General features: G+C 36.4%; 1 protein-coding gene across 1 annotated transcript in view; it reads left to right on the top strand.

Annotated features, from left to right (window-relative positions):
- Window positions 1–202: 202 nt before the first annotated feature.
- LOC117342584 (protein unc-80-like) overlaps window positions 203–21,723 on the top strand; it is a 56,471-nt gene continuing 34,950 nt past the window's right edge. The window contains 25 exon segments of the mRNA XM_033904782.1: window positions 203–294; window positions 2,992–3,040; window positions 3,534–3,696; window positions 4,387–5,407; window positions 5,602–6,241; window positions 6,831–7,132; window positions 7,340–7,611; window positions 8,162–8,343; window positions 8,597–8,757; window positions 9,311–9,452; window positions 9,830–9,986; window positions 10,764–10,997; window positions 12,459–12,643; window positions 12,978–13,193; window positions 13,317–13,452; window positions 14,120–14,368; window positions 14,614–14,769; window positions 15,222–15,338; window positions 15,574–15,764; window positions 16,363–16,575; window positions 17,469–17,648; window positions 19,020–19,158; window positions 19,601–19,709; window positions 20,795–20,867; window positions 21,479–21,613. Of these exon segments, the coding sequence (XP_033760673.1) occupies window positions 203–294; window positions 2,992–3,040; window positions 3,534–3,696; window positions 4,387–5,407; window positions 5,602–6,241; window positions 6,831–7,132; window positions 7,340–7,611; window positions 8,162–8,343; window positions 8,597–8,757; window positions 9,311–9,452; window positions 9,830–9,986; window positions 10,764–10,997; window positions 12,459–12,643; window positions 12,978–13,193; window positions 13,317–13,452; window positions 14,120–14,368; window positions 14,614–14,769; window positions 15,222–15,338; window positions 15,574–15,764; window positions 16,363–16,575; window positions 17,469–17,648; window positions 19,020–19,158; window positions 19,601–19,709; window positions 20,795–20,867; window positions 21,479–21,613 (5,514 nt within the window).

Raw genomic sequence — 21,723 nt, forward strand, 5'->3', positions numbered from 1 at the left:
GTTACCGAGTTATCTCCCTTCCCCATAAAGGTCAAGAGTTCATTCACAGTAGCAGCAGCAGCAGCAAGCTCATCAACATCACATCTCCTCTTCGATAATGTATCCGGGCTGCGGCCATCTTGTGGGGATCAAAGAAGATTCGATCACCGACGTAAAGATGGAATATCATGTCTTATTATCATAGACTAACTAAAACTGAAATATGGTAAAACGGAAGACTATTTCGGGTGACGATTTGGATGGAGATCAGACGATCCCATTGCCCATCCAGACTTTCTTCTGGCGGCAGACGAGGTAATCAACAGTTTGCTTGTTGACATCTGGGCTGTATCGTTATGCATTGTTACTGTAAACATTGATGCAACCATAATAAACAGACGGCGTATAGACTAATGAGAGTAATTGATAGGTACTAAAGCTAGTAGACCCTATTTAATGTGGTAAAATAAACATACAAGATAAAGCAATAGCCATGCATGTTTCGAAGTATTACATAACATTACAGACTTCAAAACATATACAATACATATATACATACGTTTATCATATTTCTGTTATTTAGCTTATGTGTCTACTTTATATAGATGGATATATATATAGAGAGGGTCAGAGAGAGAGAGAAAGAGAAAAAATAAATTAAACAGAATGGTGATAAAATCACACAGTGATCATCATGATGTTATATTTTAATTACGATTAATATATAATCTTTGTAATTTGATATGTTGGCTAAACAGATGGTATATATATATATTTTACTGTATACAGTACAAGACCCATTGCTTTTGCTAATAAAATTTAGTGAATGCGAAAAAAAATCTTCAAATGGTAGGCCTACATAAGTTGTTTTTTTAATTTCATGCTTTTATAACTTTTCATATTTTCTTAGCTTTTAAATTATAAGATGCATGATACACAATGGTATAGATTGGGCTTGCATAACATTTTATGTCCCTACCAATGATCAATGTACTGTTTATTCTCACTCATTTTCTGTCCTATAATTATACAATAAAACTTGCCTATATGAAGCTTATAAAGGGAAAAAATATAGGCCAACACTAGTACTGGTACAAGTGTTTGAGTTGCAGAAAGATACATGTATATAATATAAATATATACAGATTGTTACAGTCAGTCAATGAACTTAAGATTTTTATCTTCATAGACAATCAGTCTATGGGATTTCAGAATGTCATAGACCTGCTAAAAACTTCATAGACCTAGATTTTTTTACCAGAATTCCTCTTGACAAAATCGATCCGAACACTACTAGACATCTAGCCTATTATCCGACACCGTTTGGTGTCGCTAAGAATCTGGTGCATATACAATTAAATCGGGCGTAACATAACACCTACCTAACATATATGGATAAATGAGATATTTATTTACCCCAGAACACCCATTCAGTCCCACCTAGATGTTGTATTCCGTTCGTATAGACCCTCGCTTTACGCTAGTCAAAATTGCATACTGTCGACCCGCCATTTTGAAAGTGACGGTACGACTAACTACCCGAATCGGAACGCAATGGACCGAAAAGACCACATATCAATAATTGTGTTTTTCTTCTAACATAGTTAAAATTAAGAAAACTAAGCTTATTCTTCCCAGAAACTGTTATATTCAATTCAAAATTTTATTATTTATAAACTATAAGCGGTAAAATATATAAAAATAAATGTTGTATTTTTTTTCTTTTCGCTCCATCGTGCACTTAGGGTAATTAGGCCGACCACGACCAACATAATTAGCAATATGGCGTCGAGTCAAGTATGAGATTTTGACTAGCGTAAAGCGAGGGTCTATACGGACGGAATTAAATACCTAGGTGAGACTAAATGGGTGTTCTGTGTTAAATAAATATCTCATTTATCCATACATGTAAGGTAGGTGTTATGTCACTCCCGATTTTATTGTATATGCACCAGATTCTTGTGCATAGACATTCAGTCTTCAGTGTATTTATTTTTCATAGACCGACAGCAAATATACTAGACTCGGTCTATCGGTCTATCGTTAAATTCGCACACTGTGTTACTGATCTTGTTAAATTGTGTTGAAAAAAAAATGTTGCAATGAAATTAATGTTAAAGAAGAAACATAGTTGTAATCATTTGTAATTTTAATTTATTGTTCTATCAAAAATAATAAAACAATTGCACCCTTTAGCTTCACTAATTTCCAGGAGTTATTAACCCAAGAAAAGAGCATATTGACTGAGGATGTAGTCTGTTGTTAATATTATCCAGGTATCAACCTCACACAAAGGTTATGATTACCTGGTATGCAATATTTAGTAATCACTTACATGTGCAAGTCCATCCATTAGTACAGAGTTCAATATCTGCATTTGATAACTCATGAACCCCTTAGCAGGTTCAGTTCACACTGTTATAAGTATCATTCATAATATTAAATTCTACCGCTAAGTACTTATTTATTTTAGCGGTCACTAGGCAAGGGTTAAACTCAAAGGTCAGTCACTATTGAAAGCAAAAGTTTGTGCACAACCGTCATAAACCATAAAATTGATTGATATTCATACCATAATGTCTAGTCCCATAACTGATTAGAATTTGGTTGACATTGGCTAAGGTTAAAGGCCTCGATATAAAGGCATGAACACTTGACCATTTTTGAAATAAAACAATTTCCTACAAGAAAACATTTGTACTTCCCATTTTATCATACTGGTATGTATATACCATCAAGTTCTATGCATATGTATGATAAAGATATTGGTGGTTATCTGTTGAAATTAAAAGGTCAAAGATCACATTTTGATTACCACTTTGTAAAAAAATCTTGCCAGTACCTAGCTTAAGTCACATACACTGTTTATTGATAACTGTACATGTATAGGGTATGGATGGGGTGATATTTTTGTGAGGCTGACAAATATACATGTAAAGGGTATGGATGGGGTGATATTTATGTGAGGCTGAGCCCTGCTGATACTTTGTTTTCATTTTGTGATACTTTTAGGCCTTTCATTCGACCAAAGTTGGAAAAGCTCTGTGAAGCATCATGTGTGGTAAGTTTACTTATTGTTCCATTGTTCTTTATATTAAAAATTAATTTAACTCTAATCATTACATTAAGTGAATATGGCCAGGTTGGGAATTCAAACAAAAGTAAAAAGGTATCGGGACAATGTTAAAGGAATAATGTTACACATAAATATGTGTCAGTCTCTCCAACATCAGTATAAAATCTTATGGCTAATAGAGATGTTTTAATAGTACTGTGTATTTATATATAGCCAAGTTATTAAAGAAGAGATAGAGTTAATAGGGCTGAGATGGTGAAAATTGACCCAATAATAATACTTTCTACACTGCAGTTTATATATCATAACATAACTTAAGTTCTACTCCTAATAAGATTTTGATGGTTATTGGTCAAGATTATAGGATCTAAATTAACGTCACACATGACCACTTTGGGAAATTATGTCTGGTAATTCCATCCTTAATCACATAAAATGTTCACTGCTCATGCCTGCCTTTATTTTGATATGTTTGTAGTCTTTCGAGCGTGTGGTGGTCCAGAACATTCTCCATGGTTGTTCCCCGAGCCTGTGTATGGCTATACAGAGTGTACCTCGCTGGAAGGTTATACAGGCCGCGTTCCCTCATGTCATGCATGCCTGTTCCACTCTCCTTACATCTTGCAAGCGAATAAATATAGGTAAAGGTTGCATTACAATGTACAAGAAGCTCTTTCTTACATATCATATTTGATTATAACCACAAGCCTGGCCATAGTAAATGGTTGATCAGCCTTGCCCTCACTAAGTTAATATTACTACAGATTGTTAACCACTGTGATATTTATATTTTCCTGCTATGAAGCAATTTAATTGATGATGAAGTCATTTTACCTTCGGTTATGACTATGTAATAGATGGGGGTTTGACTATAACATGGAAACTTTTAAGAGTTATTGAGATTTGAATAGAATTACAGATAGATTTATTTCAAAAAGAGCATCGAGTTGACCCTTGACTTTTAGCAATTTCAGAAGTCAAATCACTATTTCTTAGAAATCTGGAGGGTTGCCATGTCCCTTCAAATTTAAAGAGTCATATCTGATTTTGGGCAGTCAAAAACATACTCTCAAGGGTCTCTCAAAGGTCTACTGGATGCCCTGAAAAATGTTTTAGAATATAGCTAGATACCTTATAATATATCCGTCACACTTTCCCTCATTTTGTTGAATGTTTTCGTAGATTTTTCCATTTGTGTTCATGATAAATCAATAATTGATCACCAATCGTGAGAAATTGTGACGATAGATCATGAATTTAAACCCCAACACTAATTACAATGATTGTTTGAAACTGTTATTTTCCTAACTATTAACTGTTTTTTTGGACAGATGCTAGATTTGGTTCTAATGAGACTAAGTTGCTGTACATTCTCCACTGGATTATCCTGGATGCTGCCTCAGAATGTGAGGATCAAGAGTCGGATCCTCTCCGTAACGGAGGCCGGACCATTGGCAATAGTGGCTCCTCGGAACAAATGCACTCCCTCAGTACAATACAGCTATTTGTGTACCTGTTTGCCCCACTTCTGGACTACATGGATGACACAGATTTTCAGACGTTGAAGCTAGAGAACGGTTTAAGACTGTGGCAACCTTTATGGGACTACAGACAGCCAGATATACCTTGTTTTGCAACACCTGTCAAACCACAGAGAAATGTACTGAAGGCACAGCGAAGTCTGTTGAAGATTAACACCAATGCAGGCTATGTGTACATGGGGAAAGGGACTTCAAGGGAGAATCTGAATGTTGCATGCATGGAAAGGAGTATCGAATGTGATGAGGACAACAATCCAAGTTGTAAAACTAGTACTGGGGAATGTACATCACCACGGGCACCCATCGTCACAATGTCAAATATCTGTCCATCCTCCACTGGCGGATCACAATCTGCCAACATCGAGGTGATCTGTGAGCACTGTAACACAGTCATGTCTATGCGTGGAGCTGGTGATGGCAGCAGACGTTGTAGCTGTGGACGGAGGGAGAGCTCTTCCTCCTATGACAAAATGAATTCACGCCACAGGCTCCCGTCACTGATAGATCACGACTTTGTAAAGCAGCGGTTAGTTAGTGCTGTAAACAGTGGTGTAAAGGGACCGACCACACCAGATATCCTGAGTGCAAGCTATTTTGATGTGGCAGTGTTGAGATGTCTGTTCTGTCAGTACTGGTCTGAAGATGGCATATATTGGGCACTCAAATACATACAGCAGCGTCTAATGGAGGTCTGCGATGAAGTGTTCCGACGCACAAACACTGATCGAGCAAGGAGTCGTTCGCTTCCTTTCTCTGACATCAAGATCCTTAAAAATGGGGGACTTCCTTTCAATCCATTTGAAGCACACAGGTCAGCAGACAGACGAGGATCATCTGCCAAAGGTTTCAGCAAGCTCACCTCCAAATTGACAACTATTCGCAGTGGAACAGAGATAGATAAACTTTCACCAGATAGACCTACTTACTTGTCTGCATTTGAAGAACTTCGAAATCGTGAAACAAAAAGGCTTCGACTTGGAGGTGTTCGGCGACACATTGATACAGGAACAGCCCAGATAATTCAACAAAACCTACTAAATTATCCCCAGTGGGAGCTCCACCTGTCAAAGTACAATTTGCCACTTCTAAGTCTCCTGGAATCTCTACTCAGTCTTCATCTTTTCTTCATGGCATGAAAGACGATTCGTCCAGTGGTGGTACAATGTCTACTGGGGATGGGGATGGTGACAATGATCGGGGCTCAAAGAGTCAACACTCCTCCTCTAGTAGTAAGACTGTTAAATTCCCTCTGTCTCTCAGTGGAATCACTTCCTTTGATAGTGACAGAAGCAAAGGCAATCGTAACACATACACTAAAGCCAAGCTTCACCCCCAGGGCTTTGACAAAGATTCTGCTACAGACAGTAGCAGTCACGAATCCTCTGGATCATCCCAGCAGGGCGAATCAACAGGCAATGAAATGGGCCAGAAAAAGTTTGACACCATACCAAAACCTATCATCACAGTTACAGAACATAGCTATGAATCCATTTCTCCTAAAAGTCCAGTGAATGGAAGTCACACTGAAATAGATGACGATGGTAAAAAGAAATCTGGTATCTCTCGTAGTATGACTGATTCTGATATCAGCTATCGCCAAGGAGACGAGGTACATGAAGTGCCTGGATCTATCCACTATATACAGGTAACATGGAGTTGTTTTCTGTCATCCTGTTAAATACCTATTTAATATGTCCACTTATAGTCTATACAGGTAATTAATATGAAGTTGTTTTCTTTCATCTTCTTACATATATTTATTGCAAGGATATGTCCACCATGTATAAGTATTTTCTTATTCTACCTAAACACTCTATAATAAAGTTTATTATAAAGTTTATGTAATAGAAAGTTTTTTCCTGTCTGCCCACTATATACAGGTAATTGTTGACTCTGCATGGTCTGCTGAAACTGACTAATAACAAGCTTAAAAAATTCTGATTGATCAGTTTGGTGTGCTTGTTTTTATACATAGGCAACTGGTCAATATATTGAAAGTTGTTTCTTATTCAATAAATATTCTGTAGTAATTGTAGTTTTTGGAGTTATTTACCATCATACATCTATAAAGAGAGAGAAAATCAGGCTATTTGAACCATATTTGATCATATAGTAAATATTATATATAGTCAGTAATTTGTTCTGAGTTGTATATTTAATTCATAGATGATTGGAATAAGTGTGACAATTTGTACTTTAACTGCCATCTATAGCTGTCTGTTTCTTACTTCCAGGACAATGGTCACATCAACTACAAGGTCATACTCCAGGCTGTGCATTTCATCAGTAATACTCAGACCAGTGACCGCATCTGTGAGGTCCTACTCAACATTATGAACTGGCTCCTCGACCTGGACATTATAGAGCGACCCAGGGACAACCAACCAAAGACACCAACTACTCCAGCCTCAGAGGGCGACCAGCCTCAGGAGTCTGAGGAGAAGGAGGGAAGTCCATCCCAGACTAGTACTTGTACTGAGGCCGAGGGACAGGGCGATTCCACTGCACACAGCCTGGCCATGGACACGATTCTCAGGTATGATCCGGTAGTTTGTACAGTTTATTGCTTATTTCCCTGATGTTGTATCATAGAGGTCAACCAGGAGAGAGCACTGCATCTTCAACCTTGCCAACATTGTTATTCTCACTGTTTTAAGAACTTTAAATAAAGTTTTTTAGACATGCATTTCAATTAAGGTTTTCTGACATCATGAAAGCTGAATCTAGCAAATTCTTTTTGCAGCATATTTAAAGCTCTGGGTTGTCCCCATGGTTGCGGTGACGGAGTCCGTGGTTCACATGGAGACCTTCTGAGATTAAAAGGTCAGAACTGTTTGCAGAGATTACAAAGGGTTAATGCAGCCTTGTTCAAGTCATACTTGAAAGACACAATTAAGAAATCACCATTACAAGACAGTGTTGACTTCCTGCACGCCTTTCTGGGCTTTTGTGTGGAGCCCTGTTTGATTCTACAACAGAGTGAGCGAGCCGAGCGCTCAGCATCAAATTCACAAGGTACAGCTGCAAAAGCAGGTACTGGTAATGTATTGTGATAAATCTTTTTTTTTTGAGATAGTAATATTGGCAGGAGTATGTGCTCTGGGTGTTGTATGCCAGCTGTGACTTTGCAGTGAAAATCACAATCTGATTTGTAAGGTACTTGTACTGAGATATGCTTTTATTTATAGCATCTTTTTCAAGCCTGTTTTCTTTGGTCTTGGTCAATGGTAAATTGATAATGAAATTTGAACAGAAAACTTTCCCTAACTAGTAATAATAAATAGCTGAGATAAAATGTGTTAAAAAGGATATCAAAATATCCAAACATCTGCCTTACATTAAGATTTAAGAAAAAAATAAATTCAAGGGAGATAATAAAAAAGTTTGGTTAAGTTTGTATGATGGTATAAATTCAAACCTGTCTTATGAAAACTATCCAATACTAGAAAACAAAACTGTTCTTAAGAAACAGGTTACAGGTTGAGCTATTTTGATATCTATAAAATGATGTTCTCAAGGTTTAGCTTATAAACCAGTTTATAATTCCATATATTTCTTTGTTTAGCAGGCAGTAAGAAGAACAGTTGTCAGGAATCACAGCAGAATGGTTTTCAGAACAACTTTGGCCATGCAATAGGTGGAATAGGGTATCGTGGAGTGGAGGGGGTCCTTATCGCATCCATCTTCAAGTCGTTTGTGTCCCGATGTGTGGAGAATAGCCGTGACCTTTACGGCAGTGACAACATTGTAAGTATTTGTCTGGTATTGAATATCTGTAGAAGTTATCAGTCAGTCTTTCAACTAACAAGAAACTATTTCCTTTTTTGGTTGTTATATAAACTTAAAACATAAATCTGATGCCTCAGTAAAACTGTATTGACTGCATGTGTTAAAACTTTATAATATGGTGCTTGATATAACTTATTGACTTCTGCTGTAATGATGCTGGCATATAAAACTTCTGGACTCCACTGATGATCTTTACACAAACTGTTGATAGGGTCTGTTTTGCGACGTGCGACAGTTCATGGCCTATGTTAAGGAGATTCACGGAGGAACATTCCGTCGGGTTGGCCTGGGAGGACTTCTTGATTCACACCATGCTCTGAAGCAGAAGGAGAAGGAACAGCAGGAAAAACTGAAACAGTCTCTTCCAATCAGGTGACTTAGTCTTCAAACGTTTGACTGGAGACCCTGTTTGTGCAGAAAGATTTGTCCTATATTTACTGTATAACATAAAATGTTCTTTCATGGTTTGGTGCTTTCAAATTATTTTGTGGGGACAAACTTTCATGGTTAGCACAAGCGAACATGGTATAACAATAATACATACAATAATGTTTGTTGTAGTTATATTTGTGGTTCCAAAACAGCGAAAGTTTATACACAACAAGCATTTCATGTTACACAGTAACTAATAAACTAGAGAATATATCTTACTCACTTAATATTTGTGCTTCAAAAGTCAAGGTCACTGTGAGAGGTTACAGGTCAAACTTGTATTACTCCGAACAGGTAGATGCATAATGATTATAGAATATTACTGATAATTGTGTCCTCAAAGTCAAGGAAACAGCAAAGGTTCAATGTCACTGTGGCTTTGAAATTTAGTAAAAACTATTTATGTCCATTAGATTGATTTTTCATAAGTTGGCAAAATTTGGACATTATTTCAAGCACAAGACAGGCATATAATTTATGACATTTTGACCAGGCGTACCACATCACAGACATCCGAGAGTGGTGATGAACGTGAGACGAGGCGTTCTATATCAACTGCATCTGAAGATTCGGGGAATTACCATGGAAAAACTCGCAAGTCCCTGTTCAAGAAAAAGCTGAAGAAAGTAACCTCTGTATGTATTTAAGTCTTGATGGAATTTTAGGTCATAATAAAATAAAGTTCTTCTAGTTTCTTTCCTATGTCTGTTCATTATAAGCTGGCTTAAGTTATGGCATTAAAAGAGAAACTACATTGTGCATGATAGAGGTATTTACTTATCAGCATCTGAAACTTTCTGATGACATTGCCTTGCAATACTGTCAATTAAAAGTTAAGCCACTGAGTGGTACTGAAAGCCCATTTGTTTGAAAACCTCATTTACTCCAGACCTGTAAGCTAAATGTCCTTCAAAGTAAATGTGACAGTACAAATTCATACAATGAATCAGTACTACAATATTGGTGTAAATAATCATTCAGTAGAAAGACTTACCATCTTGCTTACTTCCAGACACTAGCTCTGCAGCAGTATGCTGCTGCCAGTGACTCGGAACTGTTGGATGAGACCCACAGCAGCAAGCATAACTCACCGACACCTACCACCACAGAGGACGACTCTATAGCCAGCAATAGTACCGGGAGACGCCGCTTCAGTAAATTCCACCTCGGTAAGAAATGACGATATGGAAACAGCTGTCCCAGTTAGGATAAGTCAAGGCTATGGGTTCAGAAACTGAAAAATTGTTTTCGGATTTATGTAGAAAAAGAAATCGTAGTTATAATGTGGATATTTTAACATTAAATCAAAGTTATATCAAGAGAATATGGAAGAACAGTTGATCCTCGTTAACTCGATGCCAGTAGGATTGTGCAAGGTATAACCAGGTATATTTCATATATATTTTTTTTCTGTGGAACCGAATTTTCACTTAGAGTTAAGAAGGGTCTTCAAGTTATCAGATTTAGAGATAACAAAGTTTGACTCTATATATTCTACATCCACAAATTAAGAATAGTTTATATCAAATGTTTACTGTACAGTAATATATGTGTTAAACAATACCCTTATATTTGTATTGTAAGATTTGTTTCCATCTTCCTGTTGCTGTTTAAAGTCAGATAACATTTATTGTTTGTATTCGCCAAGTTAAAAATACTTTCTTAAATGTAACAGAATTGGTACATCTTCATTTTGCAAATTTAGATATTAATTTATTAAGAATGGCTAGTATGAGGAATCCTAAACACCAATCATCACTGTAGCATGGCTGTGTTGTCAACATTATAGCTCATATGGTGTTGATTTCCACCTTTTGTACCAACATTTTGTTGTATTTGTGCAATGGAATGCATAGTTTGGACAGCTTTATTGATGATATCCTTCTTGTTTTTTTTTTTGGTTGATTCAACAACAAAATTCATTATAAGTGTGGCTATGTTGACAGGCTGGAGACGAGCCACCAAGTCTGACCATGAAGAAGAGGCCCTGAGTGACCCACCACCCCTTGACCGCCTGGAAAGTCGCAGTGAGTTACAGTTCAACCGAGTCGCCGGTAAAGGGAAAATGTCCTTCAAGACTGCCAGTCATGCTACAGTCACATTCTTAAGTGCCAGGAAACGGATTGAGGGCGGTTTGAAAAGTCTCGGAAAACGGATGAGTAAAAGAGGCAGTGTGGATAGTACGTAGGAGTAAATGTGTTGTACCAGTCTCAAATGCATGAAAATGTACTGGATGTTGGCAGGAGAGGTCAAAGTTCATGTAGCCATGTTTTTAGCGTTTATCTGTCTTACATAGGTGTATGTTAAGGTGGTGTTATATCAGAAAATACAATTTATATATATTTCTTCGTATTTGTGTCTATCGAAACCAAGTTATATAATCTATATATTATGTAGCATGGAGGAAAGGCATGTTTCTTCTTAACTTCTCATTGAGTCTATTAATCTTGGCATGTTGTTGTTTCTGGGATGCTTCTATCTTCATTGTTGTGTGTTTGTAATTTTGTACTGATAAATAAACTCTTACTTAGCAGACATAGATTTATTGTAGTTTTGAAGTTGATGGACTGGGGTGATTGCATGAAAAGAAAACATCTGGATAATAAGTATGTTCTTGTTGGAAAGTTTAGGCTAGAGTTGATCAAGGTCATGATAGAGTTATTTGGTCGTACAGCGGTGGAAATATTTGAATTTAAGAAGACATTGATGTAGAATCCTAGATCTGGTTTTTATCTTGTCGTATTTGATTTGCTTTTGCATATACCAATATAATCAAAAGCCTACATGTGTGCACAGGCTTTTTGTATTTTTCCATTAAGCCAGCTAAATGTTGACAAGATTTTCAAGGTTAGTGATTTTTGTTTTGTAAGAGACTGGTGTTTCCCTGGTGACTGAAGAATTTGTATTTATCTATGTACTTACAGCAGAGATGTACAATTACTATTTTGTGTACTAGCCTGCAACCAGATTTTAAATTTCTAAGTATAACTAAAATTATACAATGATGAACAGTAATTATTGAAATTTTTCAGTAGCGCTGACCTATATTTTACTTGCCCTGGATGGCAGGCTAGTGCAGTTGTACAGTCATGCTGAAAACAAAATGTTTTATCATTTAATTCTTCATCCTGAAAATAATTTCCCTGACAAACTACAAAATAGTTTATATCAAACTGAATCTGTATCTTAATAAATTAATTATTCTATGTTCATTTTTTATCAGAAATTCATCATGTCAATCCATGTTTTAAACCATTTTTCTGTTGTCTGAGTCTATGAATTTATTGTGTTTTGTACGTAATTATCACAGATTCTTTGTGAATTTGTTATAATATCTTTAAACCTCAATCTTTCTCAATGTCAGTCAGTGGTCTTTTCTTATATATATGTACAACAATGTACTGTATCTGTGATTGTATGGTTATGGACATTTTCCTTTTTCTTCCTCTTTAATTTGATGATTTACAAATTATAGATACCGTTTTATGTATGAAGAATTGTTATACTGAAGATGTCTTAGTTGTATGATACTTGTTATAAGCTGTATGGTATATAAATACAGTAGACATCAGATGGTAGGGAGATATTCTTAGTCCATTATCAACTGTCTTTCTTACTCCACTGAACTTCCTTGGTTGTAGACTGGAAGTCACACCAGTCAACTGCAGCAGATGATGCGGAGTCTGAGTCCATACTGACCAAGGAGAAGAAGCTTGTTGATAGGTTTCTGGTGAAATCTGGGATGCTGCGCTTTTCATTCCTGCTGGAGTGCTGCCACCCAGGCTCCGTACCAGATCCAACCCTCATCTCCGCCATGCTTGAATTGGTCAGTTAATCACAAGGTTTAAAACAAAAAGGATTTGAACAAAGAATGAAAGTGGTGTGATCTGTACCATTCAGAATATTGATTAGAGAAACTGAATATTTATAATTGTAAGATGCAAAAGTAGTTTTTTTCACACCTTATTTTATTCAGATCACTTAATATGTAAACATGACTTGATATAATTGACCTTAATTAGAAAAGTAGGCGATCAGTCTGAGAATTCAAGCTTACATTTACTTAATATCATAATGATATTATAACAACAGAGGTATATACAGCTGGTTAAGGTTTGGTTGTTCTTCAACACTATTTATATAATCCTTGTGATATTTAGGAGGCACCTGTGATTGCCAGAGCATCCCTGTTGTTGGAATGTGCTCATTTCATCCACCGCTGTAATCATGGTGACTGGCCAAACTGGATGCACCTGAACCTTCCTAGCTTCCGTCATTCAGCCTCGGCTTTACAAAACAGAGGTCAGCCATCTGGTTATCGTCGAACCTTAACTTTACAGAAGGCGGCTGGACGAATGTTCTACGCTTGGGCAGAGGTATGTTATCAATTTCACCGATAGAACCCATTTCAACACTGTTCCTTGTACAATGAATTAAGCTTCAATCTTATTTCCTTGAAGATATGAGATACAGGATCACATCTTTTTTATCTGTTTTAGAACCTTGGCACTATGCTGCAGTACATCCTGTCCAAAGAGTATGCAAGTAAGCTTGACGTCATTGGAGATGTGAGGTCTGAAGCAAGGAAACGCGAACTCCGTACAATGGATGACGAAGAAGACTTTTTAGATGAAGGTAGAGAATATTGGCATTATTTTCTAACATTCAAATTCCTTTTTCTGTTATCATGATGAAACCTTTAATCATGTGGTTTCTTCAACTTTAAACCAGCATGTTTATAGATCAACTTTAATATGAGATTCAGAATAAGTAGTAAAAAACCAAATAGGCTACCCTTGATAAAGTTGAACATATTAAGATCATAAAACTACTTTTGAATTATCATTGTTATTATGTAGAAATAAAAATAGGTCTCAAATTGACCCCAAGAAAAGTTTTCCTGTAAATTATTTGCTGCAATCCATGAACTCCGACCAGTTTTTATTATTTTACTTAAAATCTCCCATGATAAATACAAAATGAGAAGTCTGTATCTTTCTTGCATCAATAAGTTAGATACATAGCTATATTATTTTTTTCTCAGCTGAAATGTTATAAATGGGTGTTTCATATTTTTAACTTGATAAAAATTAACAGCAATGATAAGTATTACATGTATACGAATATATTCTGAGCCTATTAAATAGTTATTAATAAATATATCTTTTTGCTGTAAACAAAGTGAATGATTAATATTTCATCCTTACATAAACAGGAAGTGAATTTATTCAGTACAGTAAGATTTTATATCTTTGAATTGAATGTTGTCAATAATAAATGGTTAAATTAATTTTCTCTACAGCGACAGTAAATGATTCTGGTAGTACCTGTCCGTATGCTCTCAAAATGATAGCCTGTCTGGTTCTCCAAGAAATCACAACATTTCTGAGAGAAACATTTCGAGATTTACCAAAAAGCAGGAGCCCGCGAAGAGAAGGAGGATGTTGGGAACGGAACTTAACGACACGTAGATGGAGCAGCATTGTTAGCAGTCCAGGCCATTCTCCAAGTTCTGAGTCCAACATGGCCGATATTCCGCATTCCTCATCTGGTAAGTCACCTAGCTTTTGCTATGTTCTGCTTTTAATATTTTTATCAAGGATTTCAAATTTTGAAATAAAAGATAGCTTCAGCAATATTATTATACACTTTTTTTTTAATACCGAAAACTACTTTGCTGGATTTTCTGTGTGAAATAGCTAAAAATGATATAAAATGCTTATTTAAAGGTTTAATTTGTTTCCATAGTGATTATAGGTTGGTTTTAAACGAATTTTTAACAAACGCAATGTCTAGGTGTTGCAGTAGGGAGTCCTGGAGTCGGAGAAAGGAAGATCAGTTTTGCCGTCCTGGGTCATGGTGATCGGTCTGATTCTTTACACAGTAGTACAACATCTATCTCTGTACTGGACCCGACCATGTCACCCCATATACCAGCAGATGAACGCAAGGGTAAGCGATGTGATCTTAAAAGACGGTATGAATTTGAGGTCATTGTCGTCTTCCTAGCTATGAATGCCATTCATTGGTCCTAGGTTTCTTGTTTCCCAATTGTTAATTCTGTCTTACTTCAAAAGGATTACAAGTATCTTATGTCCCCTTGTCATGAAATAGTCAGATGCATTTAGTCCAATATTTTGTCATCCATCAGTCCACAAATTCCAAGAAGTTTTGCAGCGTTCCCATTCACTCATTATTTTGATAGAATGCTAATATGTTGTATGAACGTTCTATTGGAATTAAACTTCTGCTCTGTAGCTAGTTGGAATTTGTTTTAAGAAACGTGAATGAAAATGGCATTTAGATCCATTTTCATCATAGTGTGATTTGAGGTTTATGCATGTTCTGCAGATGTTCACTGAGTTTTTGAGACTGAATGATGAAGTGAATGTTGTTTATTGTAGGTCGGAGACTTGCCCAAGGCAGACAAAAGTTGCTGAGGTACAACAGACGAGGTTCTACACATAACACAAGCTTTCGTCATAACCGGAGCTTCCGACTGATGAGACAGACAGAGGGAAGTGAGTATCAGGACAGGTCCACAAGAAAATTGTTTTTTTATAGGTTAATATGATTCTTGCTATAGATTTGAGATATAACATTTATTGCTTTAAATATCTACTGGAAACTATGTTAATTAGAAAACAACGTAAAATGAATTATTCAGGATTAATGAGGAATACTAAATATTTGTGTGGATGCCTGTAGCAGACCTAAAACAAATAATAAAGGTACTGAAATCTACTTTCCTTTTAGGTATAAAACGTATTGGGAGTGTGAAAGGACGAAAGGTTAGTAGCCAGTCCCTACAGTCTGGAGGTGAGCGATTCCCAGAGGAGGATGGAGTGGACGACATGGAATCTGTTCTGAGTGATGAAGCAGAGAGTGGGGCTGAGTACCAGGAGACTGATGACTACAGTCTCTGTCAGAACATGCCCTGGATAAAGGTATCACTAAAGACAACGCCCAATATCTCAATAAATATACCAACAGTTTTTATCTGCATGCAAAGTACACTGTATGTATTCTCTAATGTTATTATTATCTATAAACTTTTTAGTATAAATCCACAGTGACAAGTTTTACAGAAAGGTGTTTTAATGTGCTGTATAGTTGATAATGTTCATGAGGGTTTTAATTCTGCTATTTTTGCAGATATAGATTTATATGATAAAATATAGTGCAAAAATAAACAGTGCAGCAAATATTCATCTTAACAAACAATGTATAGAAGTGTTTACCACAGAATTTTTACAAGACATGTTTTGCATGAAATTTAATACTGATGAGTGAGGTCTGACTGCAAAACAACAAAATATTAGCCCTGTGAAATTTGACAATCATACAGTAGATTATCTTTCACCAAGGACCTTGAAACTTAACAAGGTAGATACTGTCTTAATGTCAGAGTGAAAAGACATTTTAACATAATAATGAAGGAGTGAGGAGTCACAAATATCCAGCTATTCTGGATTCTAAACTTGAAGTTAACATTTTAAAGCATATCATTTACAAACTGTCTTAAATGCTGTGTATTGTTGACAGGTTGTAGTACAGTTGGCGAACTTGTCTAACTTCATTTGTCCCCACCAAAACTACTGTCATCCCAACTGTTATGAGCGACAGCGACGATCCTGTTCTCGTCTGGTAAATGCAATGCGTAAAGTCTATCTGTCCACTGAGCATGATCCAGAAACTCTTGATAAAAGCAAACAAGGTCTACAAGCAGATTTCCTGAAGGAGAGACTGAAGCGAAGGGTGAGTAGTTTTATTGCAGTATAATAAAAAGCCAAAAATATAAAAGTACCAAACAAAAACAAAACAAAATAACAGGAAAAGGAAGACAAAACAACATGGTCATTGTAACCTGGGAATGAAAATATAATTAAAAAAGAACTCAATGTACCAGGTTACTGTACAGATATGTGTAACTGTTCAATGAAACTCATTATATTGTTACCGTTAGCTCAGCAATAGCATCCTGGTTAATATATAGACGAGGTTGGAATTATTTAAAAAGAAAAAAAAGAAAATAAAAAACAGGATAGGGAAGACAGCAAAATATTTGGCTGTATGGAAGGTTTAAAATGAAATGAGAGTCATATTGGACAGTTTACTGTACACCAGTCCTACTGTATACTCAACATGAGACTGATCAATGAGCTTGTAGAACATGTTTACTGTTCCATTGTTATTAGGTCACATGAGGCGAAGAAGTACCATGCATCTGTAAACAAATTACATTTTTAACTTCTCTGAAACCCAAGAACCAATTTCAATTAAATATTGTGAGAAACTCCTTTGGCCATAAATGCACCAAAATTGTTAATTATAACAACATGGTCCAAGCTGTCAGTGGCTCTGACGAGCAGGGCCAAAGGGGGGAAAATGGCTTAAATTTCAATAATCTTCTAAAAACCAAGATATGCTGGAACTGAAAACTAAATTGAATGGTCTTGAGGTGCTGTTGCAAAATTTTGAACTTCATAACCCCAGGTTTCCTGTTCATGCTAAGTAACTGAGGTGAAGGATGAAGTTTACTGAAGTTTATATAGGAAAAATTGAATCAGTTGACAGGTGGAATATGCATTCACTTTCAAAGTGGTTCATTATCATAATTATATAATATTACTCATTATTATTTATCGTAGGAGTCAATATTCCAGCAAAGTTCTCCGACCAAGCGACGAGAGAGCACACCTCTCTTGGAAAAGATCAAGACAGATGTCTCCATGAGTAAGCTGAAAATGAATTCTACAACAGTTAAAAAGGAAGAGAAGCCCAAGGAAGTCAAAGAGGACACTGCCATAATGAAGTACATCACATCACAGGTTAGTACTGCCATAATGAAGTACATAACATCACAGGTTAGTACTGCCATAATGAAGTACATTACATCACAGGTTAGTACTTCCATAATGAAGTACATTACATCACAGGTTAGTACTGCCATAATGAAGTACATCACATCACAGGTTAGTACTGCCATAATGAAGTACATAACATCACAGGTTAGTACTGCCATAATGAAGTACATTACATCACAGGTTAGTACTTCCATAATGAAGTACATTACATCACAGGTTAGTACTGCCATAATGAAGTACATTACATCACAGGTTAGTACTGCCACATCACATCACAGGTTAGTACTGCCATAATGAAGTACATTACATCACAGGTTAGTACTGCCATAATGAAGTACATCACATCACAGGTTAGTAAGTAATGATTCAGAAGTACATCACATCACAGGTTAGTACTGCCATAATGAAGTACATTACATCACAGGTTAGTACTGCCATAATGAAGTACATCACATCACAGGTTAGTAAGTAATGAAGTACATCACATCACAGGTAAGTACTGCCATAATGAAGTACATTACATAACAGGTTAGTACTGCCATAATGAAGTACATTACATCACAGGTTAGTACTGCCACATCACATCACAGGTTAGTACTGCCATAATGAAGTACATCACATCACAGATTAGTACTGCCATAATGAAGTACATCACATCACAGGTTAGTACTGCCATAATGAAGTACATCACATCACAGGTTAGTACTGCAATAATGAAGTACATTACATCACAGGTTAGTACTGCCACATCACATCACAGGTTAGTACTGCCATAATGAAGTACATTACATCACAGGTTAGTAAGTAATGAAGTACATCACATCACAGGTTAGTAAGTAATGAAGTACATTACATCACAGTTTAGCACTGCTGCAATAAAGTACATTACATCACAGATTAATCTGACAAGAAATCAAGAGAAACTACGTACTGTACACAATAAAATGTGAATATAACGAAATGAAGGGCATCAAATAATGAAATCATTATAAAGTAAACAATAATAATTGTCAAAAAAAAAAAAAAAAAAAGACAGAAAGAAAGAAAACCCTTGAAAAAAGGAGGAATTAAAGCAGGTGTTCCAGAGTTTAGGGTAAGTCCTTCAAGCAAAGGACGCTCACTCTTCCAGAACACCTGGTCTTATTTTCCAAGTGCCAATTTTCTTACTTTTCAAGTGTCTCCATGCAAATCTACAATTTTGAGTTAGATACATTCTGTGTTATTTTTTTAGTGTACTTTACATTGGATGTGAGCTGAAAATATTTGTTATCTTTGACCATATATGTCAAAAGTGTAAAGCCTTTTTAGTAAAGAGTTATCACCATTGTGTGTTAGGTCCAGAAGCTGACACAGTGTCCTATGGGAATCCTGGCAAAGGCTGCTCCAATCTTGACAGAGGACAACTTGATAGATATCCTTCCTGTGGCGTGGGAACTAATGTTGGAGACGGACCAGGAACTGGCAGCTGCTGCAGGTATCACCAGTTTATTGCTGTATTTAACATTATCCCAGTGTCAGTAGAGTCAGTTTTATTGACAAAAATAAATAATACAGTTAAACTTACCTAAGAAGAACAGGCTTAAAACAAATAATTAACTTCTTATCACAAAGAGAAGATTTTGGCTTAAAATCTGAATATAATGGAATGTCTCCTTTGGATCTGTGATTTTTTTTCTAAACAAGTTAAACTGTATTGGCACTGCAAGATGCAATAACCAATATTGAGTTTAGGAAAAAGATAGAAATAGTCCTTTTCAACAAATGTGAAAAATTTTGAAATCAGATTCTTCACAAAGATGACCTGTCATGTAGTACATGTCTGTCACTCCATTTCCATGTTGTACTCATATCATTCAGTTAATCTCTCTATCTCTAATAAAATACATTATATATTGACAATATGTATATTTTTACAGCATCTGTGTTCCTGCTGTCGTCAGTTAAAACCCCAGATAAGTCACATGCCTTGATCACCAAGGAACTACAGCACGAGGAGACGTGTCAGAGGATCAACGCTGTCCTCAGGTTAGTATTACAGATCAGGTCAGGTCAGGTCTGAAGGATCTACTAGGTCAGGTTGGGACAGAGCTAAAGGATCTACTGGGTTAATAGGGCAGGCCAGGAATGAAGAATGTAACCAGTCAGTAAGTTAGGTGAAGCCAGGTCTGAAGGATCTACTAGGTCAGGTTGGGACAGAGCTAAAGGATCTACTGGGTTAATAGGTTTGACTAGGTCAGGGCGGGCCAGGAATGAAGGATGTAACCAGTCAGTAAGTTAGGTGAGGCCAGGTCTGAAGGATCTTTCAGGTCAATAGGTCAGGTCAGGCCAGGACTGATCAAGGATATACCAGGTCAATAGGCTAGGGCAGGGCAGGACTGAAGGATCTATCAGGTCAGTAGGTCAGGTCAGGCCAGGACTGAATGATGTACCAGGTCAGTAGTTCAGGACCGAAGGACCTGCCAAATCAGGTCAGGGCAGGCCAAGACTAAAGGATCTACCAGGTCAATAGGTTTAGTTTAGGCAGGACTGAAGGATCTAACTGGTTGGTAGTTTAGGTTGGGCCAGGACTGAAGGATCTACCAGGTCAATAGGTCAGGTCAGGCAAGCACTGAAGGATCTACCAGGTCAATAGGTCAAGTCAGGTCAGAAGATCAGGAAGAAACACTGCAAGCATGATATCAGAATTTTTTTTATTAATAGTCTTGAGAATGTCAACACATGGAACAGTCTTCCTGAAGACATCATCATTTATTCTATTTGTCAGAATGATGGCACTTTCTTCAGTACCCATATTACTGCCCTCAACTCAAACTCCTGAGGGTATCCTCAACTTGGCTTTTAACACTGGTTTCATGTCAGACTCTGAGGGTATGGTCTGTTTAGGCTCCAAGCACTCTTTTCATTTTAGGCCTCCTAAACAGTATTCAGTTCAGACTCCTAATACTGTTTTCATTTTAGGCCTCCTAAACAGTGTTCAGTTCAGACTCCTAATACTGTTTTCATTTTAGGCTCAGAATACTTTTCTTAATTTATTAATCAGTATGGTAGAAAATACCTTTTTAAATCTTTATTCTCATATATACATTATTGGTTCTGTATGCTCTTTCCAGGTTTGGAGTTCTTTGGAAGTTTAGACATCAAGTTTGGCCTAGAATGGAAGATGGAGGAAACATGTTCTTTAAGGTAAATCTATGAAAATCAGTAAATCGTTTTCAACAAAATGTGGCTTTAAAAAATAGCTAGGTAAAGACTGTGCTGTGATGAGGCTCTTGATTGTGAGAAACTGTACCTCTTTTATAATGTATGATGTGTAATGTTTACGCATACTTTCTTTCATCGTTTGGAGTTCTCAAATTATTTCATGGGGAAAAAACTTTCATGGTTACACCAAGCAGCAGTAATATAACAATAATACATACAGCACTATTTGTTATATTTATTTTCGTGGTTCCTGATAGAAACCATGTAAACAATGAAAGTTTATATACAACAGAAGTTTCATGTTATGCTACAGTAATTGCTATATGAGATGTGTGCCTCCACCTTGTATAAGGACATGTAGATTTCTCATAGGAAGTATGACACAACAGTAACAAAATTGAAACAACATGATACATTGTAATTATTCAATATCATAGTAAAATCATTCAGTTTTAAGGTTTTACTAAATTTTGTCTTCTCATATAAAAAAAATAATATTAACATATTAGTTCTAAAGATTTTAAAACATCATTTCAACAAAGGTATTGTTTTTCTGTCGTAACCATAGATACCATTCTTCACTTGTTTTTTAGCTGCCACCGCCAAATATAGACTTTACGCTTCCCTCTCCAACTATTGGTCTGCCGAATCAGATGGTGGTGGACCCGCCCTGGACTCCTCACTTCAAGGCCAAAATAGAGGAGGTCACAGTCAACCAGGAAGGGACTGTAAGTCTGGTCATTTTGAGTTTTAGGTTTGATAACACTTAAACACACAATTTTTGAAATAAGGGAAAAAAAAAACATACTTGTCTACAGGCAGCCATTTTGTCTCCGAA

The sequence above is a fragment of the Pecten maximus genome, chromosome 2, assembly GCF_902652985.1.
Source record: "Pecten maximus chromosome 2, xPecMax1.1, whole genome shotgun sequence".
Classification (NCBI taxonomy): domain Eukaryota; kingdom Metazoa; phylum Mollusca; class Bivalvia; order Pectinida; family Pectinidae; genus Pecten; species Pecten maximus.